The sequence below is a fragment of the Physeter macrocephalus genome, chromosome 16 (genome assembly GCF_002837175.3).
Source record: "Physeter macrocephalus isolate SW-GA chromosome 16, ASM283717v5, whole genome shotgun sequence".
Lineage (NCBI taxonomy): Eukaryota > Metazoa > Chordata > Mammalia > Artiodactyla > Physeteridae > Physeter > Physeter macrocephalus.
In genome coordinates, this window is record NC_041229.1 from 43741560 (window position 1) to 43753632 (window position 12073).

The 12073-nt window shown below is 35.0% G+C and overlaps 1 protein-coding gene across 2 annotated transcripts in view; it reads right to left on the bottom strand.

Annotated features, from left to right (window-relative positions):
• FOLH1 (folate hydrolase 1) overlaps positions 1-12073 on the bottom strand; it is a 75551-nt gene that overhangs the window by 29658 nt on the left and 33820 nt on the right. Inside the window, exons 5-7 of one of the 2 annotated variants that reach the window (XM_024131707.3) lie at positions 8103-8228; positions 7127-7313; positions 4091-4184 (exon numbers count right to left, since the gene is read on the bottom strand). In XM_024131707.3, coding sequence (XP_023987475.1) covers positions 4091-4184; positions 7127-7313; positions 8103-8228 — 407 coding nt within the window. Of the gene's footprint in view, positions 1-4055; positions 4185-7126; positions 7314-8102; positions 8229-12073 lie in introns of those variants that run through there. The other variant, XM_024131709.3, reaches the window with a different exon arrangement.

Sequence of the window (12073 nt, forward strand, 5' to 3'; positions counted from 1 at the left end):
AAGGAACATTTCTAAAGTTACCCTATGAGACAAACATTACCATGACACCAAAACCAGATAAAGAAATCACAGGGAAACTAAAGATAAATATGAATATTGACACAAAAATCATTAATAAAATACTAGCAAACCAAATTCAACAGCATTTTGAAAGGATTATACACCATGACCAAGTGAGATTTATTCCATGAATGCAAGACTGATACCACATACAGGAATAAAAAAATGTAATATACCACATTAACAGGCTAAAGAAAAACCACATGATCAGAATAATTGATGCAGAAAACAACCACAGCAACAATAAAACACTGGGGAAAATTCAACATCCATTCATGATGAAAATTATCAGAAAACTAGAAATATTCAAAGAAAATACAAGACAAACCTGAAATATTTTGTGATGTCAGAATACAAGTGCTTAATAAAGGATTGGAAGAACTGTATTTTTTTTATATTGCTGGTAGGATGTAAAAGGATACAACCACTATGGAAAAAGTTTGTCAGATTCTTAAAAAAGTAAACATGCTATTATCATATGACCTGGCAATCACACTCCAGAGAAATGAAAACTTACATTGATACACAAATCTGTACATGATTATCTGTAGCAGCTTTATTCATAATAGCTACAAACTAGTTGTCCTTCAAATGGTGAAACAAACTGTGATACCAAATACAATGGAACACTCCTCAGTATTAAAAAGAAAAAAAACTATATATACGACAAGTTGAACAAATCTCCAGAGAATTATGCTGAGTGAAGAAAAATCCCACAAGGGTATACATTTATATAACATTCTTGAAATGATGAAATTATAGAAATGGTGAACAGATTAGTAGTTGCTAGGAGTTAAGGTCAGAGGGTATGGATGGAGGGGGACAGGAAAGGAGTGGGTGTGGCTAAAAGGGCCACATGAGGGATCCTGGTGATGATGGAAATGTTTTGTGTCATGACTATAAAAAAAAATATATCAATATCTTGGTTGTGATATGGTACTATACTTTGCAAGATGTTACCATTGGGGAAAGCTGGGTAAATGGCCTAGAGGGACTCTTTAGTACTACTTACAGTTGCATGTGAGTCACAATTATCTCAAAATAATGAGTTTAATTCTTAAAAATTAGGAAAAAGCTAGATGGGCAGAAAATGATGTGCTAGAATTTTGTGGTTTGTCATGTAGCCTCTATTAAGCTGTGAGCTTCTATACTATATTTTGAGGGCCCTGAGAACAAAGTCTATCTATAAATCATACTTTTACTACAGTGCTTGACAAAAAGAAGCCATTCCATAAGTGTACCTTGAGTGGACAGGCTGTAGGAAGCCATTAAAGGTCTTCTGAGCAGAGACACAAGAATGAGACAGTGCCTTGACAAAGAGATGCCTACTAAATGCTTGTGCTGTTGAATAAAGAATAAGTGATGCTCAACAAAGCTGTCTTTTACATCAGACATGAGTCTGGGTCCCAGATCTATCACATACTCTCTGAACTTTGATTTCTTTATTTGTAAAATTAGTTATCACAATACTAACTCATGTAGTTGTTTTATGGGCGAATTGATAATCATTTAGCAAAAAGTAAGTGCTAGAATATAATTAGCACTGTATGCATGTTAGATGCTATTATCATTGTCTTTATTATTATTGTCGTTGCTGTCATTATAATCCTGGTAGTTACTCAGGGAGACAAAGAGAAACCATGTAACCACATTCCCTTCAGTACAGATGCAAAAAAGAATAAGAAAGAACATACACACTGTTCCCCTTTTCTCCCACTTAGGTAAGCACAATTTTCTTTTTTCTATAATTCACATTTCATCAACTTTTTATTAAAGTTCTCAGCATACCTGGGCCATTATATAACTTTATGTCTCTCCTCTTCTTCTCATATACTTATTAAGAAACTTTCATTTTATGATATATCTAATTTGTAAAATGCTGTCTATTCTAATTAATACATAATGTTACACTACTAACCGTTTGTGGGAATATGAGAACTGACTATAATGGATACGTAGCACACTCCCTAGATAATTACGCGGAGGGAGTAAATACTCCCAATGAAATTCATAAACAAATTACATGTTCTTAAAATGTTTTATGACTAAATTCCAGCCTGTAGAATGTTTCACTATAGCTTAGAAGGTATGGATGGTGAAACAGAAACTATCTTATTGCTTTTAGTATACACAGATCATCTCCTCCTTCCAAATACATTTTTAATACATTTCTGTACTTCCAAAATTCATTTTTAATCATGGTGTTTTGAATGCAAAATATACTTCCATAGAATTTATGTTATTTAATGATGATTGCATTTACAAAATGACTTACTAAAGCTGATTTAAATACATTTGGTAATTTTTTTGATCAAGTATTAATAATTCTACTACCCAGTTAGGGCATAGCCAAATTCAACTAGTTTACCAGAGCAGTCAAATGGTAGACATGGTTAAATAAACCTCACGTCCAATTCTGTATGATCCTTCCTTCTTTCCTTCCATGCACTATTTTTCTAACTACAAAGATAATACAGGTTCACTTTTTAAAACTTATAATTTAGGGATTATTTTATATATATATAATATTTTATATATATATATTTGAAATCTACTTTTTCTATTTAATAGTATACCATAAGCATGTACCCACATTGTTAAATACTCTTGTACAACATATATTTTAATGGCTTCATGTACTGTCATAGACAGTAATATATTTAACTACTTATCAATTATTAAAGATTTGTGTTGTTTACAATTTTCTACTATCACAAGTAAAGCTACAAACACGTACATCTTTTAAATATAATGAATATTTAGACTTTATATTTACACAAACACATAGTCCGTGGTGCCCTCAAAACTTGTGCCCCATCCTGAATACTAACCCATGTGGTAAAGCTAAGAGCTCAAAAGAAAAAAGGACCAGGGTGCTTGCTATTTCTTAATCTGCCCTTAAATTGGACAGACACCTCCAATTCTCGGATGACAGCCTCCTCACCTGTTAAAATGAGGGCACTGAACTAGGTCATAAAAAAGTTTTCTTATACATTCTAGAATAAAATGATTAAGAATGCCTTAAACTCAAAGAAGAAAAGGGACTAACTGGCCAGATGCTTTGGTCTCCAGTGATTCTACTTTCAGAGAAGTCAGTGCGCTCTCCCTTCCTCAAGGATAATGGAGAAGAAGGGACATGCAGATGGGAGAAAGCAGGGCAGGACAGAGGAAAGAGCTCCAATGTCAGATTAAACAATAACAACTTTGGAGAAGCTTCAATAATGGAAGCAGAGGAAGAAGAGGAATGGATAAAGATGAAAATCAATGGAAGATGCTTTCAAAGGGCATTATTCCAGGTCCACCAAGAAGTAGACAATAAGAGGTTTCAATAAGTAAGAGATTTATTAGGGGAAAGGCATGTGAAGGAAATAGCAAGGGAGCTAAGAGAGGCTGAGAAAGCCATCAGACTGCAATGCAGGTCAGAAATGGGGTAAAAGAGAAAGAGAAGAAAGAAGAGTGCTGGTGGTAGAATCCCCTGATAGCAAGGCTGTCAGGGAGTCCTCAGCCAGAGTCTCCCATCAGAGGAGTCCCATGCCTCCCAGTCATGGGGCTCATTTAGTACCCTTGCTGCATTTACTTACTGACTGGGAGCATCTATGGGAAGCATGGCCTTGACACAAACAGGGTGATGGATTTCAAAACACAGTGGAGCACCTTATCAGTTACACTCCCCACAGTTGATGATCTGAAAGACTCACTTTCATGGCTGTCACACACTGGATACCAGTATTTAAGGCAAATCCCAGGTTAGAACCACTGTTCTATAAAATGGTGATAAAATTGTATGCTTATTTGATTTTCCGCCAACACACAAAAGAATAGATACTATCTGATTCCATTTATATCAAGTTCAAAACCAAACTAATCAATGATGATAGATATCAGAAAGTGGTTGCTTCTAGGGGGGTATGGTAAAAATTGAGCACAGAAAACTTCAGTATCAAATAATGGAGATAAAAGCATGAAAGTTGAAGATAGCCAGTAAAGAGAATTACCTAAATAGCCATCTGTTTGTTTCTTACAAACTTACTCTAGGAGCTTCTGTGCATCATAGTATCCAATTGGATGAACAGGAATATTTGGAAGACCGACAGCCTCTGTGATTTCACGTCTATAAGCATATTCTGAAAAAAAGTTGAACATACTTCTAATAAAAATGGAGTCCCTTTCAAAATGTTCTCTGTAAATCACATTAAACACATTTTTAAATTGCATCTACTAGAACTGTTAACAATTAAAAAGACAGACAACTTCAAATGTTAGCAAAAATGTGGAGCAACTGAAACTCTCATACATTCTTGTAAGAGTGTATAATTAGAGAGTCACTTTAAATAACTTCTTTGAAAAGTAATGTTATACAGAATTATGCCCTATGGCAGAACAATTACACTCTTAGGTATTTACCCAAGAAAGATGGAAACATATGTCCACAAAAAGACCTGCACAAAATTGCTCATAGCAGCTGAATCTAGGTAGCCCATATCGGACACAGTCCAGCTGTTTGTAAATAGGAGAATTAATAAGCAATTTGTAGAACAGTCCCATAATAGAATTCTACTCAGCAAGTAAAGGGAAGAAACTATTAACACACAATAACACGACTAATCTCTAATCGTTGTACTGAGAGCAGCAAGGCAAATGATGAGGAAAAATCATAAATTTTTCTATGACCAGAAAATCAAACTAAGAAAGAAAAAAAATAATATGCCCTCTTTGTGGTAGGCCTTTCCCAATGTGCAATGTGCATCTGTATTGTACATTAACCAGACCTCCTCAAACAGGAGGATGTAGTCAACCTTTAAGAAAAATGGTTGCTTTATTCAGACACCAGCATTGTAATTTTAAGGTTATTTTAATTTCTTTTTCATCCCATACAGGGAGTTGTATTGACCAAAGGCTCCAGAGGGAGCCTTTGGTCAATACATAACTGGCCAAAATATCTTTGATCAACTTTATGTAGAATGCTAACCTGTCAATATAGCACATAAGTTCTTTGTCTCCGAAATGTATAAAATTGCATCTCTAACTCCTGACCAATGGAACAGTTCTCAGAGCTTCTGCATATCTGTTCCCTGGGTTATAATCCTCAGTTTGACTCAAATAAAATTCTCTTTTCTTTCTTCTTAGCTTGACTGTTATTTGATTTTCCACCAACAAACAAAAGAATAGTTACTATCTGATTCCATTTATATGAAGTTCAAAACCAAACTAATCAATGATGACAGATATCAGAAAGTGGTTGCTTCTAGGGGGATATGGTAAAAATTGACCAGAAAGGGGCACCAGAGAACTTTCTGGAGTCGTAGAAATGTCCTATATCTTTTTTTGAGTGATACAGATACATGCAATTTTAAAAATTTATTGAATTAACTCAAGACCTGTGCATTTTGTTACATGTAAACTCTACCTCAAAATAACACATTTTCTGTCATTTCTTCAGATTTAAGAAAAATAAGAGCTATTTTTCCATTTTTTTCTTCAAAATTTTAAATTATAAGAGCTTTAGGTGATTGCAAAAGCTATTCTTTTTATAGTAAAATGACATAATAATATGTTGCATGGGATTTGTTTTAAAATTCTTTAGGGTAATAATGCAAGAAGGGAAGATGAAGAGATAAAATAAGATTGACAAAGTGGTGATAATTTTCTCTATTTTTTTGTATGTTAGAACTATTCCATAATAAAAAGTAAAATTAAAAGGAAAAGAAAACAAATAGGGCACAAAAGTGAATTCAACAAATGCAAGCCTCACAGGGATAACATGATTTTTCTTTCTACTATGTCACCTTTAAAATTTGAGGATAATAAACAGAAATAGTCCAGTTAATCTTATTTTATGTTCACAATTTTAACTTTATATAACCAACAGAGCTTGGGAAAAGTTGCATTTTTCAAAACTTGGGAATAAAAAGGCCAAGTAAGTAAAGTTCAGGTAGACTTATGTGATTTTATTATAGGATAATATGTATTGCTTAAAAAAAATCCATGATAATGTACTATATTCCAAGAAGATTTACAAAGCCAAAATGCATAAACTTTAAAGGAGTTTACAATTTGATAGAAAAACCAGATGAAATATAAATATAGAAATGCCATGGATACTTTGGTAACCTATTTTATCCAAGGTACACACCTTAGTTAGTTTTAAACCACACAAATTAAATGATCACAGATTTTTGTAAATGTCATCAACTAGCTGAGTACATTCAAAATAAATTAGCTCCCTTTGTTAATGTTCTACTGTTTTACAGCAGAGCATTTCAGCATAAGACAAGCATGTGGACTCTGGAGCCAGATTATCTGAATTTGAATCCCCACTCTTCATTTAGTGGTGTGATGGTCTAGGGCAAAGATTGCTTACTTCTAGTCTGGCTTCCCTCCTCTGTCAAGTAGAGATAATAACACAACAAACCTTATATGGTTGTTAATGCATGTAAAGAGCTAGCATTTAGGAAATACTCCTTGAAAGTGATCACTATTGTCTTTATACAGCAATGATACAATAAGCATTTTCTAGGCTCTAAATTCTAAATGTCATTTCAGAGATTTATAGAACTTCTTTTGTTCTACTATCCCTTATCTACAACTAGAAATTTTAAAAACTGTGAAATCCATTAATTGGGGGGAATTTACTTGTCAACAAAACATGATCTGATGTAAACTAATTTGGAAGCAAGATCTGACTTGAGTAGACAGACTATTTATACTACTTACATTCCTCTGCTTAATATGATTATTCATACATTTTACTGCAAAAATATTTACATGCTTGCTTCCCATTTTATGCTCCAGCCTCCTATGTGAATGTTATGCAAGAAATGGTATATGCACCATATTAGTTTTAAATATCTGAAAATGTCTGCATTTCAAAACCTATCAAACCCAAGGATTCCAAAGAAGGGATAAGGGACCCGAACCAACAATTTTCTGAGTTCAAAATCCTTTATTCTTAGATACAAAGAGAACAAGAAAAAGACATACTTTATCCATGTGTCAAAGGAAATCCTTTGGTAAAATCACTTTACAATGTTAAGGTTTTTGTGATGATTAAGGCCTGGTCACTCACCATTTGCTGGGTAGCCAGGTGTGAGAGGGTCCCCTGCACCATTAAGATTTAAGATATTTCCACGCTGAACACCACCTCCAGGAAGATTCCAACCACCTGGATAGGACTCCACCCCGGGAGCAAAGTAATCAGCAGGATCTGAGTACAAAATGATCCCTTTGGCCCCAGCCAGCTGGGCATTTTTAACCTGGAAAAGACATTCTTTCTTGTTTTAGGTTGATTACTCAAAATTACTCTTAAATAAGTAGCCAAACCTTATCTTCAATCTTTTATCCTTAGACTTACAGCAAGGGACATCTCACAGAGAGTTGGCTTTTTCTTTTTCCTACTGCAAGCTCTAAAAATGAGTTTCCAGGGCTGAATCAGCCCTCAGAGCAGCACATTTTTTAAATGTACATATTAGTGGTAGTGAGTATGTGCTATTTCCTTCCTCTAGTCTAGAAGCACAATAAGCAAGTAGACTCCATAGACTAGATTCCCATTTCTTCTATGGTTGAGAGGGGATATTTCTGAAATTTAGCTTCCCACAAAATAGGAAAAAATATTAGCAAATCAAGCCAAATTAAGTGATAGTAACTTTCAAAACTGCTGTGTATAAATTGGTTTCTCTCGTTACCTATAATAAGAATTAATACTAAAATTTAATTGAGTAAACATTTTCAAAGATAACATTTAAAACAAAGATACTGAAGGTTAACAGCAAATCAAATGCATGCTTCTTTGTATACCACAGGCATAATGTATAGGTATGGAAATAACCTGTTCTGTTTCCCTGAACTTCTACCCTGGCTGAATTCCAATGACCCAGTTTAAAACACCTGTCTATAAGCTAGAAAATGTATCTTCCCTATTAGGTGGGCTGGTACAGAGTATGAGAAGATCACAGTCCTCCAAAAGTTTTAAGGATGTGGTTCTACCCATGTAAGATACAATATAACTTTTTATTTTTGTGGAAAAGAAAAAGATTATTTTTTACCTTATTTCCTCTGAAAATTTTCCCATATCTGGCAATCAGAATCTTCCCAGAGCAATTAATTTTCATGTCCCGCTCTAGTTTAAAGAAGTCTTCAGTTCGTGCGTAGTTAACATAGACTAGGTCACCCTGTTGAGATCATGGATGACTTAGTACAAGTAAGATTTAATAAAAGAGGTTTCTCTGCGTGAAGACTGTTTCACATCTTTGAAAGAGGTAAGAGACAAGAGTATGCAAGAGGGTCAGAAAACCATGAGCCTCAGGTAAGAGATTCAACAGAGAAATGAACTTGAATTGAGAAGGCAATTACCTGGGTAGAGACTTATGAATTAACTATTAAGTTTTGTTTATGCCGATGTCTCCTGTAAAGTGACCATAAAACTACAGAAGCGTTCGTCAGAAAAAGACATGTAAATATACACACTACAATTTGGCAGGGGCCAGATACCCTAGGTGAAAAAGCCCTAGACGAGAGCTGTATTCTCTTTGAAATATATTCACAGTGGGTCTTCACACCACCAGGTAAAAAAAAAATGTCAGGAAATACTGCTTTACGGGTCTGGCTTCAGGATTACGTGCAAGTATTCTAACATCTCGGAGTATCAACATTATCATTTGTAAAATGGCCTGTTAGATTAGATCAGTGTTCTTCACACATTATTTTTGCTCACCTACTACCTAGATTACTTTTGAAGAGAAATGTATCCCTCCTTTATTTTTTATTATTATTTTTTGGATTTTTTTTAAACATCTTTATTGGAGTATAATTGCTTTACAATGGTGTGTTAGTTTCTGCTGTATAACAAAGAGAATCAGCTATACGTATACATATATCCCCATATCCCTTCCCTCTTGCATCTCCCTCCCACCCTCCCTATCCCAACCCTCTAGGTGGTCACAAAGCACTGAGCTGATCTCCCTGTGCTATGCAGCTGCTTCCACTAGCCATCTATTTTACATTTGGTAGTGTATATATGTCCATGCCACTCTCTCACTTCGTCCCAGGTTACCCTTCCCCTTCCCTGTGTCCTCAAGTCCATTCTCTACACCTGTGTCTTTATTCCTGTCCTACCCCTAGGTTCTTCAAAACCACTTTTAAAAAATTTTTAGATTCCATATATATGTGTTAGCCTACAGTATTTGTTTTTCTCTTTCTGACTTACTTCACTCTGTATGACAGACTCTAGGTCCATCCACCTCACTACAAATAACTTAATTTCGTTTCTTTTTATGGCTAATATTCCATTGTATATATGTGCCACATCTTCTTCACCCATTCATCTGCTGATGGACACTTAGTTTGCTTCCATGTCCTGGCTATTATAAAAAGTGCTGCAGTGAACATTGTGATACATGTCTATTTTTGAATTATGGTTTTCTCAGTGTATATATGCCCAGTAGTGGGATTGCTGGGTCGTATGTATGGTAGTTCTTTTTTAATTTTTTAAGGAACATCCATACTGTTCTCCATAGTGGCTGTATCAATTTACAATCCCAGTAACAGTGCAAGAGGTTCCCTTTTCTCCACACACTCTCCAGCATTTATTGTTTGTAGACTTTTTGATGATGGCCATTCTGACTGGTATGAGGTGATACCAAATTGTAGTTTTGATTTGCATTTCTCTAATGATTAGTGATGTTGAGCATCCTTTCATGTGTTTGTTGGCAATCTGTATATCTTCTCTGGAGAAATGTCTGTTTAGTCTTCTGCCCATTTTTGGATTGGGTTGCTTGATTTTTGATATTGAGCTGCATGAGCTTCTTGTATATTTTGGAGACTAATCCTTTGTCAGTTGCTTCATTTGCAAATATTTTCTCCCATTCTGAGGGTTATCTTTTTGTCTTGTTTATGGTTTCCTTTCTGTGCAAAAGCTTTTAAGTTTTGTTAGGTCCCATTTGTTTATTTTTGCTTTTATTTCCCTTTCTCTAGGAGGTGGGTCAAAAGGGATCTTGCTGTGATTTATGTCATAGAGTGTTCTGCCCAGGTTTTCCTCTGAGTTTTTTATAGTGTTTGGCCTTACACTTATTTCTTTAATCCATTTTGAGGTTTTTTTTGTGTATGGTGTTAGGGAGTTTTCTAATTTCATTCTTTAACATGTGGCTGTCCAGTTTTCCCAGCACCACTTATTGAAGAGGCTGTCTTTTCTCCATTGTATATTCTTGCCTCCTTTATCAAAGATAAGCTGACCAAAGATACATGGGTTTATCTCTGGGCTTTCTATCCTTCTCCATTGATCTATATTTCTGTTTTTGTGCCATTACCATACTGTCTTGATTACTGTAGCTTCGTAGTTTAGTGTGAAGTCAGGAAGCCTGATTCTTCCAGCTCTCGTTTTCTTTCTCAAGATTGCATTGGCTTTTCGGGGTCTTTTGTGTTTCCATACAAATTGTGAAATCTTGTGTTCTAGTTCCATGAAAAATGCCATTGGTAGTTTGATAGGGATTGCATTGAATCTATAGATTGCTTTGGGTACTATAGTCATTTTCACAATGTTGATTCTTCCAATCCAAGAACATGGTATACCTCTCCATCTGTTTGTGTCATTTGTAATTTCTTTCATCAGTGTCTTATAGTTTTCTGCATACAGGTCTTTTTTCTCCTTAGGTAGGTTTATTCCTAGGTATTTTATGCTTTTTGTTGCAATGGTAAATGGGAGTGTTTCCTTAATTTCTCTTTCAGATTTTTCATCATTAGTATATAGGAATGCAAGAGATTTCTGTGCATTAATTTTGTATCCTGCTACTTTACCAAATTCATTGATTAGCTCTAGTGGTTATCTGGTAGCATTTTTAGGAGTCTCTATGTATAGTATGATGTCATGTGCAAACAGTGACAGTTTTACTTCTTCTTTCCCGATCTGGATTAGTTTTATTTCTTTTCTGCTCTGGTTGCTGTGGCTAAAACTTCCAAAACTATGTTGAATAATAGTAGTGAGAGAGCAACCTTGTCTTGTTCCTGATCTTAGTGGAAATGGTTTCAGTTTTTCACCATTGAGAACGATGTTGGCTGTGGGTTTGTCATATATGGCCTTTATTATGTTGAGATAAGTTCTATGCCCACTTTCTGGAGGGTTTTTATCATAAATGGGTGTTGAATTTTGTCAAAAGCTTTCTCTGCATCTATTGAGATGATCATATGTTTTTTATCCTTCAATTTGTTAATATGGCTTATCACACTGACTGATTTGCATACATTGAAGAATCCTTGCATTCCTGGGATAAACCTCACTTGATCATGGTGTATGATCCTTTTAATGTGCTGTTGGATTCTGTTTGCTAGTATTTTGTTGAGGAGTTTTGCATCTATGTTCATCAGTGATATTGGCCTGTACTTTTCTTTTTTTGTGACATCTTTGGTTTTTGTATCTGGCGGTTGTGGCCTCATAGAATGAGTTTGGGAGTGTTCCTCCCTCTGCTATATTTTGGAAGAGTTTGAGAAGGATAGGTGTTAGCTCTTCTCTAAATGTTTGATAGAATTCACCTGTGAAGCCATCTGGTCCTGGGCTTTTGTTTGTTGGAAGATTTTTAATCAGTTCCAATTTCAGTGCTTGTGATTGGTCTGTTGATATTGTCTATTTCTTCCTGGTTCAGTCTCAGAACATTGTGCTTTTCTAACCATTTGTCCATTTCTTCCAGTTTGTCCATTTTATTGGCATAGAGTCGCTTGTAGTAATCTCTCATGATCCTTTGTATTTCTGCAGTGTCAATTGTTACTTCTCCCTTACATTTCTAATTCTATTGATTTGAGCCTTTCCCTTTTTTTCCTGATGATTCTGGCTAGTGGTTTATCAATTTTGTTTATCTTCTTAAAGAACCAGCTTCTAGTTTTATTGCTCTTTGCTATTGTTTCCTTCATTTCTTTTTCACTTATTTCTGATCTGATCTTTATGATTTCTTCTGCTAACTTTGGGGTTTTTTTTGTTCTTTCTCTAATTGCTTTAGGTGTAAGGTTAGGTTGTTTATTTGAGATGTTT